This window comes from Myodes glareolus, chromosome 12, assembly GCF_982192425.1.
Source record: "Myodes glareolus chromosome 12, mMyoGla1.1, whole genome shotgun sequence".
NCBI classification, from domain to species: Eukaryota; Metazoa; Chordata; class Mammalia; order Rodentia; family Cricetidae; genus Myodes; species Myodes glareolus.
Genome location: NC_142037.1, coordinates 40,072,909 through 40,090,753, shown reverse-complemented (window position 1 = coordinate 40,090,753; position 17,845 = coordinate 40,072,909). Strand labels below are relative to the sequence as shown.

Here is a 17,845-nt window from a genome sequence, read left to right as displayed (position 1 = left end):
GGGGAAACCAGGGCACAGTTACAGTAAGAGCAAAGCAAAACCAAAATCTAACAGTGTTAAAATCTCAGCGTCCAGCATCTGGTCTCCCTTCTGATCGTGTGGTCTCCAGAGGACTTAGGTAGCCCCACCTCTCTGGCTGTGCCCTCTCCAGTGCCTGTCTGTAGCTTGTCTCATAGACCCAGACTGGCTTCATTCTACACCTGCCATTGCCCGTAGCAGACATCCTACCATCCTGTCACTTCCTGTATCCCAGGATTTCCACTGCAGCTGAGGCTGCACCTTCAAGAGCGGCCTCTTCCAGCCTCTCATGATGCTAAGCCTCCGCATCTCCATGACGCTGCAGTCCTGGAGCTTCCGCTGTAGCTGAGTCCGTACTTTCTCCAGCGGCCTCTGCTGTTGTCTTTTCAGGGAGACTGACCCTGCCACACAGTGTCAAGCCTCAGCTGCTCTCCCTGACACCTTCATGTCTTCAAAACAAGAATTGTATGGGAGAAACTCTTACACATTGTTTACCAAGTTTTGCTCCCAGACTGATGCACACGCAGCCCCACTCCCACCTCCACTGGAGCACAGCTTCTGTGTGCTGACCCCAGACAGTACTGCCCAGAAGACTTGACCCCAGGCATGCTGGTCTCATTTCAGTCACAGCAGATTTTCTCAGCCCCAGCCAACCAGCATTGATTGCCCCAGTGAGGCAAAGGTTTCACTGCCATGGTACTAATCTCTTGTTGATCACAGCTGAACAGACAGCACAGATTCTCCATTTCAGATATCACACAAATCAGCCCCGTTGGAGCCTTTGAGGAAATCTCAAGCCTCCTTCTGAAACTGCATAAGTCAGGCCCCCGTTCTCAGCAGTGTTCTCAGCATCATTTGCCAAGTCCCCCAGGAGCACATTAGGCTCTGAGCACTCGATCGCTTTTCTAGACAAAGCTTCAAATTCCTCTGCCTTCCTCCCACAAAACAACCCAAGGCACAACAGCCTCGCGGTCAGATCCATTACAGCAGCACCCTACTGTGGTACCGTTTTCTGTCTGTCCTTGTTTGTCTTTAGTTACTGTCATAAAACATTGTTCTGGTGCTGGGAAGAGACACCATGGCCAGGGCAACTCTTGCAGGAGGAAGCATTTAATTGGGTGCTTGCTATAGTGTTAGAGGTTTAGTCCATCAAGGTGGGGAGCGTGACACTGTGCAAGCAGGCAGGGTGCTAGAGAAGTAGATGAGAGATACATCCTGATCTACGGACAGAGAGAGACAAGGGGCTTGGGTTGGGCTTTTAAAACATCAAAGCCCACAGCCAATGATGTACTTCCTCCACCAAAGCCATATCTGCTCCAACAAGGCCACACCTTCTAATCCTTCTCAAATAGTGCCACTCCCTCACTACTAAACATTCAGATATATGAACCTGTGGGGACCATTGCTATTCAAACCTTCACAAACACTAACCAAAACTAGCTTGGATCAGGAAGGGGAGCCAGAGCAGACAGTCAAGGTGAGAGCTGGAGCTGAGGCATGGAAGAACGCTGCATCCGTTGGCTTGTTCAGCCACCTGACACAGTCCAGACCTCCCTCCCCAGGGCTGGCAGCATCCAAAGTAGACTGGGCACTCCTACCCCAGTTAGCAATCTGCTCACAGGCCAGTTAGATGGAGGAAACTCCTCTGTTGAGGTTCCCTCTTCCCAGGTCTGCCAAGTTGACAGTCAAGATCAGCCATCACAAAGACGTTTCAAACTATTCCATAAACTAGAAAGAAAAGGAGGAACTCCCAAATCGTTCTACAAAGCCGGCATTATCCAAACACACAAACTGAATAAGACAAAGCACAACAAGAGAACCATAGACCATTTTTCTTCAGTAAAACAAATTCAACACCACAGAGGTAATCATGATAAATTGGTTTTATTGTAGGGATGCAGGTGTGGTTCAGCATATGAGTCAGTAAGTTTGTTGTGGATGTAAATAAAAGCCAGGGCAAGGATCTTTCAGTGAAAGCAGAAGTAGTCTTGCACAAAATTCGTCAACACTTTATGATCAAAGTTCCAAGAAAGTAGAATTAGAAGGATCATATTTAACCTAATAAAAGCTGTGTGTGACAAACCTGTAGCCATATGCCAAATGGGGACAGATTGAAAGTACTTCCTCTAAGATCAGAAACAAGGTGCTAATGTCCACTCTCCCCTCTCTTGTTCTTATGGGCCTTGACTCCTCACTAGATCAGTAAGCGAGAAATACTCAACGTGATAGGAAGGGTGAGACAAGAAGTCATGCTAGCGCTGTTACCAGACAGTAGTTAAGAAAGCTCTTAGTCATGTAGCGCAGTAAAAACAATTAAAAAATAAAATGCAGAATAATAAAAAAAATAAAAAGGATTCTCTGATGAAAAGAAAAAAACCTCTTAGTCAACCAAGTACAAACATCGACATACAAAACCTGGTAGCTTTTCTGTATGCCAGTTATAAAACCAAGGGGGTAGGGACCCTGTTGAAAGCCTTCAAAACAAAATGCAGCCAAAAGCTAAGATAAATAAACTGAGGAAGTAAGTACCAGACCTCTCCAAAGCAAAAACTTTAAAAAGCTGAAGAAAAAAATGAAAAAAGTACTAGAAAATGGAAAGACTTCCCATACAATCATGTATACCCTTAAAATTTAGCTATCAATGACAGTTGTGAAATTTGCACAGAAGCATAAAATGCCCTGGATAGCCAAAGCAGTCCTGAGAGAAAAACCAAAGATTAATGCTGTGGATATCACAAAATTTCATTTCAGGTTATGCTGCAGCACTGTAGTGACAAATGGTGTGGGACCAGCACAGGAGAAGACACATAGGCTGATAGAATAGGGTAGTATAGAATCGAATCAAATCGAATAGAATAGAATAGAATAGGATGGAATAGAAATAGAATAGAATAGAATAGAATAGGATGGAATAGAATAGAATAGAATAGAATAGAATAGAGGACTCAGAAGTAACCCTTGCAACTGTAGCCATCTAGTTATTGACCAAGGTACCAAAAACATGCACTGAAGGAAAAACTGGCCTCTTTAACAAATGATGTCAGGGAAAATAGACATTGGCATGTAGAAGAATAAAACTAGATACCCTTCTTTCATCCTGTGTAGAAGTCAGTTAAAACTGGATCAAAAGTCTTCATGAAAACTTGAAAGTATTGGAGGAAAACCTTTCAAGATGAAGGGGTAGGCCCTAACCCTGAATATAACTTCAGTTGTTCAAGTTATGACAGCAGCAGTTGACAGCAGCAGTGGGATTTCGTCTGATTGAAGGGTTCTTTGTAGCCAAGGAAGTTCAGAAAGCATTTGCCAATAACTCAGCCCACAGAGGTTAATAGCCAGAATTCAGAAATAACTCATCAATGGAAAACACTTAAAGAGTAAAAGTTCTGTAAATAAATAGATAAATGAATGGAGGAGCTGTTCTTAGACAAAATACAAATGACTAATCAATATCTGGGGAAAATGTTTATTGTTCTTAGCCATTTTATTTTAAAATAAAACGATCAGCGTCAGAAATGGCTATCATTAAGAAAACAGAAAACTGCGAGGCGGTGGTGGTACATGCCTTTAATCCCAGCTTTCGGGAAGCAGAAGCAGGCGGATCTGTGAGTTTGAAGCCAGCCTGGTCTACAGAGTAAGAACAACAGTGAAACCCTGACTCAAAAGAAAAAAGAAAAGGAAAGAAAAAAGACAAGAAACTAAATGAACAAAAAAGCTAGTAAGGGTGCATGTCCGTGTTGATGGAAATATTAGTTACATCAGCGACTGTGGAGGTCGAGATTGCATTTCCTCAGAAACCCGAAGAAGTACTTCCATGTGACCCAGCTATGCTTTTCCTGGGTACACACTTAAAGTGATCCAGGCCAGCATCCCACGGAGGTACGTACACACCCGTGGAAGCACTGTTTCCGGTCGACAGGCTTGGAATCAGCCTAGCTAGCCGTCACCAGACAAGTGAACAAGGAAGCAGTGAATCATCTGCACTGCGCAGTTCTCCTTCTGCAATAGAGGGAGTGAAAGAACGTTATTGTGCAGGAAAACGGATGGAACTGGAAACCATCATTAAAATAAGCCACGCCCAGAATGACAGACACTGCATATTTGTCCTCTGTGCAGAACCTGGGCATAAATAGTAATAATAAAAATGTGAAAGTGGCAGGGTGGGCACTTTGGGCGGAAGATAAACTAGCATCTAACAAAAGAACATAAGTAATTTGGGCAGAGGCAGGCAGATCTCAGAGTTCAAGGCCTGTCTGGCATATATAGTTGTAGGATAGCGACAGCTACAATGAGACTGCCTCAAAATTTTTATTTGTTTGTTTGTTTGTTTATTATAGACAGGCAGACATCCAAATTTGTCTCTATTTCCTGTTAGTAAGCACTTGATGTTTGGAGTGTCTAAGTCAATCTTCATTTTCAATTTCAGTCACATCCTTGAGTTTAATCTTAGCTGATTTCTTAGGCTCTGCTGGCTGTGATTTCCCCCCCCCCCATGTAATGGGAAATTAAATCAACATTTGCCTCAGAAGAGTTCTGAGTGGATTAACTGTTTTGCAAATGTTTTCACTCATTACAAGTAATCTGTGAAAAATGGGGGCGTTTTGTCTCTGCAGATATAGTGATTTCTCATTTAATTCTCAGGGATACGAGCGTACCGTAACCTCAGAATTCCTCTCCACAGGCCAATTTTGGGAAAGCACAAAGGGTCAGGAAATCCCAGTTTCTCTCAGGAATTTCCTTCGTGGTTAGCCTTGCCAAGGCTGGAGCTGTTTTTTGGCTGTTGGCGCTGTCATGTGGGACCGAGTCAGCACCCGGTTCTACGGTGGCTGCAGCAACCCACCACGTGACACACAGTGGTTGCCATGGCTTCACAACCGGGCTTAGTTAGTCCTGACCATTTTTCTTAAAGGTCATCTTGTAATTTAAATGATCATAGCCTGAGACATTAGACCTCATCTGCATTAATTAAATCTAGCTTCCATGATCTGGTAGAATGTCCTTTACATCCCCCAAAGTGCACTCATGAGCATGTCCGCCTCACCTGAAGAAGTTAACTGCACAGCAGTCTGACCCCTCTGACAGTACTGCTAGGGAGCTCCTCAGTGTTCTTGCTTGCTTTTCTTTCTTTCTTTTTCTTTTTTTGACAGAGTCTTGTTAAGTATCCCAGGCTGACCCCAAACTTTCAGCCTCTTAGGGGCTGGGATTATAAGTGTCTGTCACCACCCCTGACAGAGTGGGTTGCTTCTAACACGAAAATACCCTGAGAAAGTCACATGTGCGTTTGTGTTTAAGCCTCCATCTCACGTCTACTTTTCTCAGGCTTCCCTGGTCCCTGGGAAAGTAATGTTTCAATTTGTGTTTAAGCCTCTGTTTTATGTTGACTTTTCTCACCCTTTCCTGGTCAGATATAGCACTGCCCCAGAATGTTCTAATGCAGTGGAAACCTCCGCTATGGGAAGGAGATAGTTTCCATCTCTTAGTTCATAGTCAACATCTGCCCCCAGTAAGATCCAGTTTACATGTGGCTGCTTTAATTCTTGGGCGGACTCTTCATGTTATCTTGGTTCTTCGAGATCTACTGAGAATATATATGCGATTGGGTGGATTTGACATGATTTGTTAATCTTAAAATATCTTTTATTGGGACTGGAGAGATGTCTTATTAGTTAAGTGCACTTGCTGCTGCTCTTCAGGAGAACCTGAGTTCTGCTCCCAGCACCCATGCAGGACAGCTCAGAGCTGCCTGTAACTTCCACTCCAGGGCATTTAACATCTCTTCTGGTCTTTGTGGGTACTGGGTGCTTGTGTGCGTGCGCGCGTACACACACACACACATGCAGACACACAAACACAGTACATACATGCACATGTAACATTCAAATAAATCTTTAAAAGCATTGATGTTTTTGTTAAGAGTATTGATGTGGGAAGTTCTTCTGTATATGTGTTGCTTTATTCATTGACCAATAAAAGCAACACATATACAGAAGAACTTCCCACACCAGAGCATCTTTGCCATCATAAAGGATTTCCATCCTCATCAGCCCATCTGGTATCTTACCTGAGGGTACCGGCTGAACTCTGAGGGTATAGGCAAGATGAGCCCTTGGACTTAAAATGGTCCTTTGACTGGGATTGGTATGCTTATCAAGGAAGCTACAATACAAGACCAACCCTCCAGCAAAGTATATACATATACATGTAATTGGTATTTTAAATGCTTTGCTCCCTTGGAAATTGTATCTGTGAAAAGTCACAAATATTGTCAATCTTTGTTAAAGTTGAAAGCAAAACAACTTTTTTTCTTTCTGGTTTCTACAAGTTGTAATTATTGTTAATATTGAGCTGCATGGCTTAAAATTGTTTCAGACCAGATGTGGTGGCACACACTTTTAATCCTAGCCCCCAAGGCAGAGGCAGGTGGATCTCTTATGAGTTCAAGACCAGTGTGGTGTACACAACAAGCTCCAGGCCAACTAAAATTACACAGTGAGACCCTGTCTTTAAAGAACAGCAACAGAAAAACCAAACCCCTCCTGGTTCAGAAATTCATTGTGTAAGAATACTTTGTCCTGACAGTGGTGGGTCAGGAGAGCTGTTCAGAAGTCTGAACACCGAATTATTACACAGAGGCTGAGGCATCTAGCCATACTTCCGTAATAGTAAAGGGATTTCGATAATAACCTGTCGTGCTAGCTTTCCTACTGCAAATCTCAGAGGTCCCCTTTAGCCTATTCTGTTATGTAACCCCAGTGCCCGGGAGGCCAAGTCTGGGGCTCTCAGGTTTGAGGCTGTCCTGAGCTGTACCATGAAACCCTGTCTCCATCCCACCCCGCCCCCCCCAAAAAAAGATTGAAGATTCAATTTTAAGATTTGTATTTTTCTTTAGTAAAGTTTAAGCCCTCGATGTCCCGCGTGGGAAGCTCATGCTTTTGTGTCACTGGTGAGCACATAACCATCTCACTGGTCCCGGGATGGGGTGTACATTGCGTGCAGTGGCCATGGTGTGACTGGGGCTAGGGGTCCAGTTTACATAGGCTCCCCTGGGAGGTTCTACTTTTGTCATGGATTGTCACACTTGACAGAAGGTTTGACTCCTGCTATTTGCTAGTAAGCATAAATGTGTGCTTCTTTGCGGTTGTTCTTCTGTGTGTTGTTAATCGTATGCACTGTCTCTTTCTGTTCTAATGGCTGCCCTTGGATTAGGCCGACCTCTGCTCTCCGTATGACTTCCTGCAGTTGGATTTTCGTCACATTCGAAAGACTGTTGACGCTCTGCTGGCACTCGGGGAGAAACCCCCACAACCAACTTCTACCCTCCGCTCCAGGGACATTGTAGGCTTCTGTCTTGTCCATGTTCTCTTTATAGTACTGGTCTATATCACTTACCGCTGGAACGCTCTGTCTGCGTAACCCCTGCACGCGTATCCAAATGCTCAGTTCTGGCACCCTGGTCCATCCCAGCTCCTTCCTCCGTTGGAGCCTTTGCCTTGCAAACTCCCATTCCTCTCAGCTCTTCAGTAAGCTAATGAGTTTTGAAGTTGAGCATTTATGAATCCAATTTTTTCCAGAAGCACAAACTTTATAGAATGCAGTTCCCCTTGGGTAGTTTCTTTTCTTTAACAGTGACAGCAAAGCCTGTCCAATCCATACCTCGTGTTTCTTCATGCACGCAGTGCGGGCGCCAATGCTGTGGGCCCTGCTCTCTCCCATGAGCCTTTGCTGCTCTGGGTAGTGGATAAGGGGAGCCGAGACAGAACAGGCTGAATTTAGCTTATGGGAGTCTTGAGACTTGATGCCAGTTCGAAGTCAGGACTGGGAATTGAGTTGTAGAGGGGTTGCCTTGCAGAGACAAGAAACCAGCATTTTGGCCCCGTATGATTCATAAAAATCTCTAATGATGCCATTGCTGATCAAGTTGAGAAGTCTTTTCTGGAGAATGGCTGCTATGCCGGCTGGTTAGTTGGAGTCCTCCCTGTTTGCTGCAGGTGAATTGTGAAGGGCACCCGGAAGGGTTGCCGCCCACGTCCACCGCAGCATGCCCTCTCTGCCCTATGCAGGCATGTTCTGGGGAAGTGCCTTCCTGGTAGAGCGCCACCTGGTGGATCTGCTTACACTGCTTTTCCCTTTCGATAGGGTGGATCTGAAGGTTAGAGAAAAGTGTTTTCTAGAAGGGATTTCTATTTTTGCATACTGTATTGGGTCATTTTACTTTCATGATATGTCACATGACTGCAGATCCAGAATGTGATGGATTTGACTATTCAGTCTCAAATAAATCTATGGGTCTTGGAACATTCTTGGTACTGGGGCCTCGAGTTACTATAGCAGCAGCCAATGATAAGATTGCTCTTATTTTCGGTGAACGTTGTTTTTCTCCATTTACTTTGTTCACCTGTCCCTTGATTTCCAGACGTGTTAGCTGGCCAACTGTTTGGTTTTTAAGTCAGTTTTTAAAGGCTTGCTTATCACCGCTCATTTTTGGAACAAAACGATGAGCTTTTCATTAAAGGAAAAAATAATGTTAGACTCTAATGTAGACCTAGATTTTGCTGAGTTCTGGGATGCCTCTTTACAATCTGAGAAGTCCTGCTGCGCGCTCCAGCCACTGTCACCTGCTTTGTTTTATATCTCCTTGCCAAATGCTGCTTCTTGGGTGGGGAAGATGATGGAGTTATTGTCCTCAATGTAGATTTCTAGTTTGTTGGATGCAGACATTCCTCAGATACGGCTGCTAAGGATATATCTTATTTTTCTGAACCAATTCATGAGTCCAGGGAAGAGGAGATTCTGAAACAATCTCCATACTTGAAAGGATGTATTTATAATGGTTCCTTGCTGCTAAATCAGATCAGAATTATTTTTAAACAGGCAACATTCTTTACATGGTACGATGTTAGACTGTCTGAGCCTTTTCCTTCCATCTTTGTGTTGATTGTGGAATACAGGGTACTTGGAAGCTGTTGGATATTGAGTTGTGTCTAAATAACCACAGATGTACTGAATTGCCTTTGGTGCTATCTTGTACTTTTCAATCTGTAACAATAAAATCCCTTTGTACAGTGTCTGGTGAGCACCCTGAGCCATAAGTCGCTTAATAAACACAATTTGGGTGATTAATCCAAGTTTCTTCTTGGCCCGTTGATGCATTTGTTCATGGGTCCCCAGAGTGGCTCTTGGCATTTCCACCCAGCTCTGCCATGCATGGAGGGGGCTTCCCTTCAGTGATCACCACCGCTTGTTTGGATTTCTTTCTCCTCACTTCTTTATGGTGGGTGGAAGGGGAAAAGAGAAAACATACTGGGTTGCTGGTTCAAGAAAAAAAAATACTGTCAATAAAAATTGAGTGAGTAGCACAATTTCATGAGCTGAGATTTGAACTTCAGCATTAACTGTCTATGTATCTCTCCCCGGGCGTCCCAAGGATCCCTTGGCCACACTTCATTTTTCATGTCATTAATTTGCACCCTAATGTGCCACTCCCCTTGACACTTGCTGTGTGATAGTTCATTATAAAGTATGGTCACTCCACAGAACGTAATTAGTTCAGCCCTTCAGGCAAAACTTGGAGCGAGTCATTTTGCTTGTTATGAGCCCAGGCATTAATTTCTGTTTGGAACACGAAGCCTCTCTGACACTTCTCCAAGGCCCCAGGCTCCAACTCCTGTGCTTATGTGACACCTGCCTTTGCATCTCATCTGGGGACCCCTGACTGATCTGCCCCCAGGCTGAGAGGTGGGCGGGGATCCAGCAGTGTGATCAGTCCCCATCTACCAAATCCAGGTCTTCTCATAAGAAAGGATGTTTTAAATATTCCCTCCTATAAAGATAATATAAATGATAAAGAGAAATAACTCTTCCCATTTTCATTTTGCCGTAACCCTTTATGACATATATTTTTCTTTCCTTGCTGCTATTAATTGAAAATGTTCCCCTAGGTGTGAGGATTTCCAAACTTGGTGACCGCCCATTTCTAATGGCTCCTTCTGGACTTCAGGTCCAGGTGTCCAGGTTACTTCACTGTCCTTAACACTACAGAAGAGGGCCAGTAAAAGGGGGGGGGCTTGTTAAATCCCAAAGCAGGACAGCAGAGTTGGGTTTTATCAGTGAGAGTGGTTAAATAAATCACTTGATATCATAGTGCATTCGTTTGTAAAAAAAAAAATTATTTAGTGTGTGCATGGTCTCCAAAATTCACACAGATCCCAGTCTGAGTTAAAATTTCAGGAGCCCGAGAGTAATACAGTGGTTATCCATTAGCTCAAATGTTCGGGTGCTGAGAAGTGTGTTAGGAATATTTCTTAATATTAGCTACCTACTGATGCAAAAAATTCCCAATCAAGCCAAATCAAAACAAGCCAAATTAAGAAATTTCCAGGTTTAATGGGAGATCTGCTCTCTCGGGAGGCCTGGAAGGGGAACCAGGAAGCCTCAGAAATGCAACCCTGGACCCCCAGGAGGAAGAGAAGGAGACCCTGTGTTCCTCTTTCCGGAGATCACTTAAGTACCCTGGGCTGCTGGGATTTCTAGTCCTGACCAGGCCTGGGGGCTGGGATAGATGCGAGGGACTGGGGCCTATGCTCCCAACTTGACAAAGTGCACCTAGGGTCTTGCGTGTGCTAAGTGTATTTTCTTTGTCCAAGGTGTGTCCCATCTCCTGAGAAATATTTTATTCTAATTTTCTTTCAGAATATTTAAAGGCTAGGTTTAAGACTTCAGAATTCCCTTTTAACAAACAGCCCTTTAGGTTGCTGGACTGCGAGTCTTTTCCTCTCCTTCCAGTCCTTGACGTTCTCTGCAGTGTTGTTCATTCGTGGTTCGTTCAATTACTAATTGTGTATTGAATGTGCATTGTGCACTGGCCCCTATGGGAGACTCTGCAGGTAAAATAGTGACCAAAGTCTCTGCCCCTGTCTTCAGAAGGTTTGTAGTCCATGCCAGGTTCCAGCACTGGGGGGGAGGGCAGGGCCAGCTGGCAGATTTTATGATTTTTTTTACACAGATGGTTTCTGTTGCAACTGCCCAGCTTGTCATTGAAGCATCAATACTGGCATCCAGAATACATGAATCAATGTGCAGTTCTGTGTGCCAATAAAACTTTATTCGCAAAACTAGATCTGGAATTGGATTAACTTGCAGGTCCTAGTTTGTGGACCACTGATCAAATGGCTTCTTAGAAAACAAAGAGAGACTCAGTGAGAAGGACCTGGGAGGGGTCAATGACAGGATTCGGTGAAACACATAGAAAGATGGCCTGACACTCAAGAAGGGGCGTCATGCAGATCACCTGAAACAGCAAAGTTTCCACTAAGATTAGAAAGGTGTGTAAGCTGGGTCTGAGTGGGAAGGCAGTGGAAGGATGGGTGTTTGTGGATAACATGGGGTGAGGGGCCAGAGAATAGCCCGGCTGCACCGTGAGGAATAAAGGGAGAAATGGCAAGAGATTAACCCTGGGGGCAGAACTTGACCTTTGCCCTCTCGTGTATTAAAATAACATGTAAGCTTCACACCATTCAGTCTCGGAATGTTTCCTTTAAAGAAACAGGCAGAACCAAGGGAAGGAAGCTGGTGTGGAGGGCTTCATTTTAGACTAGTGGCTGGCCTGGTGTAGGCTTGGCTGTCTCTAGTCATCATAAGAACATGGCAGGGAAAGAAGAGCCAGCAGTGACAGCCATCTAGCCTTACTCCCCAGTTAGCATTGTTTCTCAATGACTCGCCTGCCTTTTCTGATCCTATTCGCTGTGGCTCAGAAAAGTGTGGATGAGAGAGCCTAATCCAGTGGTTCTCAACCAGTGGGTCACGACCCCCTTGGCAAATTTGTATCTCTAAAATCATTTACATTACAATTTACAACAGTAGCACAATTAGTTACAAAGTAGCAACAGAAGTAATTTTATGGTGGGGGGCATCACCACAACATAAGGGACTCTATTAAAGGGTCGCAGCGTTAGGAAGGTTGAGGCCCAGTGGCCTAATCATTTCCACCACGGGGTCAGTAACGCGAAGCACCTGCTCTGAAAAGCAACTGAGTGTTTAACAGTTACAGCCGGGCCATATTTGTGGTTTCACCCCATTTAAAAAATAACAGCACAGGCTGCCCAAGGATAGACTAGGCATCCCCTGTCACATTTTCAACAAGTCCTCAGACATCCTGCAGCGGGACAGTTTTGGTTCGTGTGAAGTCAGTAACCTCGCACAGTGCTTTCTGCTCTAAACCCCTTTTCTGCTGTGGTCTGCGGAGGTGGCGCCTGACCTGCCTGGCTCTTAGAAGCCCTTGATCTTCCGCGTCGCCCCTGGTCCCAGTGTAAATCCACAGCAATTCCAGTCCCATTCCATCTCCTGAGCCCACTGTGGGGAGAAGCAGGGACACGACTGTTGTGATGGAAAGGGGCCTCTCTCCACAAGTTGGGTGACCCTGCTCCCCAGATCTGAGGGACCTCTGTGCTCATCTTGACAGACAGCCCCTAGAGTTAAACCCCGTGTCCACTCCAGTCTTGTGGTGGAATGCCCAGGACTGCTGTAGCTTTACATGGTCTCTGGCCTTCTGGGCTAGTTTTCTTAGACGACTCCAAGCTATCCTCATGGTCTGAGGCTACCTCTGGGTGGGCCTGAATGAGAGGAGAAAGGAAGGGTGCGAGGGTTATGTTTCTGTTTGTGTTCACAGGTGGTCCCTGACTGAATGATCCTCAAGTAGGATTTTCTACACTTAAGATGGTGCCATTCTGAAAAATTATTTCATTTTCGCTTTCAGTGTAGGACTCAATAAACCACATGAGCTATTCACTATATAGGATATATATTCTGTATAGGTGGAGGATAAAATTTGTGTTTGGTGGTTTTGCCCAATGGTAAGCTAATGCAAGTATTCTGAGCATGTGTGTGGCAGACGCTGGACCAAGCCGTGATGTAGGTAGTTTAGGATGGGGCTCAGATGTCCTTACACTGTCGTAGGCAAAGTTATCAGGAAGTTTTGCTTACCGATTGAGGGAGTTTCCGGTAGCAAAGGCAGGGTTTAAACTTCTGATCTTCCTGACTCCACCTCCTGGGTTCTGGATTACAAACATGCCTACTGCCTTTGTATTCACCTACTGATCTCTTGCACAAAGCCCTTTGTAATCTGATGCAAATATATATATATATTTTACAGGCTTTTTTGTTTGTTTGCTTATCTTTTCGTTAAGTGGGTTTTTTTCCACTTTTCAAATGAAAACATCACATTTTTAAGTTTTCAATGTTTTGATCTTTTCTTTGCATTTTGTAAATATGTCTTTTTTAGGCCTCGAGTCTTCCTTCCCCCTGACTGGGTAAGACTGCTTTTGTGGACATGGGTTGGCTCACATCCCCTTGTAACTCTAATTCCAGGGACTCCAACTAGAATTCCTGGCATCTGTGTGCATGTGCATGTGGTACATACAAATCCATGCAGACAGACACAAACAAAATACATAAATACATAAATCTGTATTTCCTTTTAATCAAAGGCATTTAGAGGTTTTAACTTTTAACTCTAATAACTTTTAATTGATTTTAGGATATGGTATGAAGTATTGACCCCCCCTTTTTTTTCTTCTTTCTAAAATAATGCCTGACACCAGAAGCTTAACTGTGTTAAGTGTTTGTAGTTTCCTAGTGGGTTAGAGGTGATCTTGGGTGCTGGGGACGTTAAGAAGAATGAGGAGGACATACCCTGCCCCTTTACCCAGCTGCGCAGAGGAACAACAGAGCCTACACATTTCCTGGCCTGTACAGAGGGTGTCAGAAAAGGATGGGCACTGCCATCTAGGTATAGATGCCCCTGAGTCACCATTCCTTCTAACATAGGTCATGACTCACTCTGAATTTCAGTCACACATGGCGTCCATCCTTTCTGACCCTGACATTTGGCCGTGAGATTGACTAGCAGTGTAAACTCACCTGCTTGCCTAACATGTCACAGAGGGCATCGTGTTTGACTTTCCACAGGTACATGAAGGCAACAGTAAAACTGTTCTTCTGTTGCCACATGTGGTCATTTCCTAAGGCCCGGAGTCCAAGCCTCTCTTACTTAGGTAACGGAATAGGGCCACATGACGAAGGTGCAGATGTCTTTTCATGGTATTTTGTACACTGCCTTGTACAAAAAGCATGTACCAGGTGGTACACCAGGAGGGGATCCAGGTCGTTCTCCTTGAGGACTGTGCCTTAGACATCTCCCACAAGCGAAGGCAGACCGTGAGGAAGTCGTATGCTCTGTGTGTCTTTGCCAGTTTAAAGAAAAGACCTTTGAAGGGAAGGTCATTGGGAGCTGTGTTGGGTGCCATCTGTAGAGGCTGGAGAGATGGCTCAGTAGTTAAGAGCACAGTGCTCTAGCAGAGGACCCAAGTCTGTTCCCGTCACCGCATCAGGGCTGTAACTCCAGCCCCTTTCCCGCCTCCGTGGACAGCTGCATTCAGATGCTCGCACACTGACACATAGGCATGCACAAGATTGAAAATTAAAAAACAAAACATCGAGGGAGCTAGAGCAATGGCTCGGTGGTTAAGAGCACTTTCTGCTCTTGTAGAGGACCTGGGTTTAGGTCCCAGCCCCGACATGGCGGCTCACAACTATCTATATCTTCAGTTCTGGGGAATCCATTGCCTCTTCTGACTTGCAGGCACCAGACATGCATGTGATACACATACCTACATACAAAACACTCATGCACATAAAATAGAAATTGCCATTCAGAAAAGACCTTTAAAAAGATTTCTTATATATAGACTGTGCCTAAACCACAAAAGGGTCACCTAGCATTTACACATTCTAGAAATGACAAAAAAACAAAGTGAATTAGATCAAGGCTGGTGGTCGTTATAACCACCTGTAGTCTGTGTAAATGAGTAAGAGATTTCCTTTAAACGTGGGGCATTATTTGCAATTTTTCTTGCCCAGGCTGAAAGCTATGATATTCTTGGTGTATGGGATTTGTGCTTGTGTTTGTTTGTTTTAACTCCGTGTCACTCAGTTATTTAGTGAAACGTTTAGATCTAGTACAGAGTTGGGTGTGGGTAAAAACTTTTCGGAAACAGCCTTCACTTCACGTAAGAGAACTCATTCTCCCTGCAAGCCCAGAAAAGACTTCAACAATGGCTTGATCCCAGGGGAGGAAGCAAAGCCAAGGGAAGCAAGCTGCACAGCGGTGGGCGACCCAACTCCCATGCTGTAGCGATAGTCCTTGGTCCATCATCTGAACTCTGGTGTTTTGTTCTTCCTTTCAGGAAAAGCTCTGTCTGCCTCATCACATCCTTGAAGAGAAAGGTCTGGTCAAAGTGGGCATGACTGTTCAAGCGCTGTTGGACGTCACCATCACAAAAACTCTGTTCACATGAGGCCCAGCCCCCTCTGCTGGGTGGGCTCAGACTCTACCCAGAGCAGGGGCCTCTGGACTCTGCTCCTGGCACCTATACCTGCTCCCCGACTCGCCACCTACCAGTTCCCTGACCAGCTACGTTGACAAGACTTCACCCGAAGGGAGGATTCGGGTCCTTTTAGAGTTGGTGTCCAGGGTTCAGGTTGGACAGGAGTTGTCTGACAGCCAGTGAGGGAGCTGGCAGAGACCGGAGTAGCTCACCATTGCCTTTTCAACCTCCTCCATCCCTTCCACACTTACCAACTGCCATTACCAAACGCCAAGCACAAACCGTTTCACAGTGAGTCACAGTGGGTCGCGTCTGTTGTACCAAAACCAAACACCTTGCAGAATCAGTGGTGGGGGGCGGGGAAGGGGATGCAACCAGGTTCTTCTGCCGCCAAATTTTTTCAAGATGTTTCTTGAGACCATTGCCTTTTTTGAGAAACTATTTTCAACACACAAAATATTTATATAAATATTATTTATTAGTGAGTCGTTATTCATCCTTTGGATGCAAATTGTAAATTAGGAGACTATTTTATTACTGCTTTTTTGTGGTTAAACGATTTATTTTAATATTATAAATACTGAGTTATTTTCGAGCCTCTTTGGCACGTAGGAGTTCCAGGTCTCAGTGTTCCTATTTCCTGGTGTATGAGTCAGAAAAGGAAAGTTAAGCAAGAAACACGTGCTTCTGTGACAGAGAGCTGTATTCTGGGGAGGTGACACGCGCCTTTTGATTTGTGGAACATCGTTCTTATTTATATTTCTGCATTCCGTCCAGTTTCCTACATTCCAGCAGCCCTCTTGTCCCCTCTGAGAGTGAACTGACTGAAATCGCGAGCGCACCCCAGAGTTATTGTAAATAGCTATGTGGAAAAAAAAAAGACATATTAAACTTGAAGATGAAATGTGAACAGGTTATTTTTTGATTCATGTTTCTTTTGCTATGCGCAAAACATTCACATTTTAACACAGAGAAGTGGGACGTGTTCAGCATATGTCTTGAGGTATAGTTTTGCACTGTATTTTGGGTAATTGAGTCGTATCTAGCACCAAAGGTAGACACTGAGGAAATGGATGAGGAAATGGAGATGATGGAAGGTCTAACTTAGGGTCTTAAGAGTTGGAGTCAGGAAACCAGCACTTCTTACAACTGCCGGCATTCGAAAAGAGTGAGCTTCTGAAATGTCGACGGGCTCGTTTTTACTGTAACGGAGCTGGTGCTTTTGAAAGAGACCAGACGTGGAAGCTTTGCGGTGTCTGGTAGGAAACTTGGGAAGTGAGGTGGGTCGTGGTGCCTCTGGTAGGCAGCTTCATGCACAGCCAAGCCATGTGGGGAAAGGACAAGTAGGTAGAGTGTGTGAGCAGCCAGTGGGGAGCAAAGACAAGCACATTAGGACTAGAGCAGAACCAGCCGAGGAGAGGAGCTCGACCCACCCTGCGGGTTTGAGAGCTTCGTTGAAGGCTTTGTAGGACTATGCCGGGCAGTCACACCCATGCACACTCACGCTGTAGGTATGGATGGATACCCCAGCCATTCATCTGTCCAAAGCCCGTGAATGCTGACTGCACTTTCACCTCTGTACAAAGCCATTAGCCACAATAGCTACAGGGGGTGACTGTCATGGTAGGTACAGAAGACTTCAGGAGAAATGAGTGCGTTCAGCCGAGACGGACCCTCCACCAGGACATGATGGGGGTTTCTGAACATGGGGTTCCGACCGGCAGCTAGGAAATTACTTCCTATCAAATGTACTGTGCACTTTAACATAAATATATTTTAATACTTTACTGCACAAATACCTGTTTTGTCAGATGGCGTAACAATGTAAAGATGAGAGGGTTTTTAACAGTGTGTTCAACCGGAGCAGCATTCAGAGCTTAGCTACACAAGGATTTGGAATGCTGCGCCTTTGTGGCTTGGCAGCAGGGGGTCCTGAAATATATTTTTACATGTATCTTTGATGACATGAAGCTCAATAACCATTACTTTTGGATATTTTTTTAATTAAAATATTTCTTTTGATATTAATTTTCACTATTTTCTTGAAATTGGCTGTATCATACAAATGGCTTCAAATATTTTGCAAAATGTTTTTTTTTAATGCAGTTCTTGTATGGATGTCTTCAAGATCCTTGTACAGTTTCTATGTGCAGTGAAATGTGCATGACTGGCTGACAGTATGATAAGCGGACAATGTATATAGTGCAAACCTTTTTATTATTTAACAGCCATTAAAATGTTGAACTTGTACCAACCACCTTTGGGTTGACTTATCAGTGTGATGCTAATGTTGACTACACACACACACACACACACACACAAACATAAGGTACCATTGCTGAAATAGATCATAGCAATCATATATTGTGAATATACATGAATCTAACTTTGTATATAATATATATAATTTCTCTTGTAACTTCTATTTCAATAGTTAGAATCTTACTAAA

General features: G+C 44.3%; 1 protein-coding gene across 8 annotated transcripts in view; it reads left to right on the top strand.

The window, feature by feature from the left end:
- Lrch1 (leucine rich repeats and calponin homology domain containing 1) overlaps positions 1 to 17,650 on the top strand; it is a 185,465-nt gene extending 167,815 nt beyond the window's left edge. For 5 of the 8 annotated variants that reach the window (XM_087912227.1, XM_087912224.1, XM_087912225.1 and 2 more), the window contains one exon: positions 7,222 to 9,140. In XM_087912227.1, the coding sequence (XP_087768353.1) occupies positions 7,222 to 7,428 (207 nt within the window). In that variant the 3' untranslated portion in view covers positions 7,429 to 9,140. Of the gene's footprint in view, positions 1 to 7,221; positions 9,141 to 15,254 lie in introns of those variants that run through there. The other 3 variants (XM_087912228.1, XM_087912230.1, XM_087912231.1) reach the window with 1 other exon arrangement.
- Positions 17,651 to 17,845: the final 195 nt, after the last annotated feature.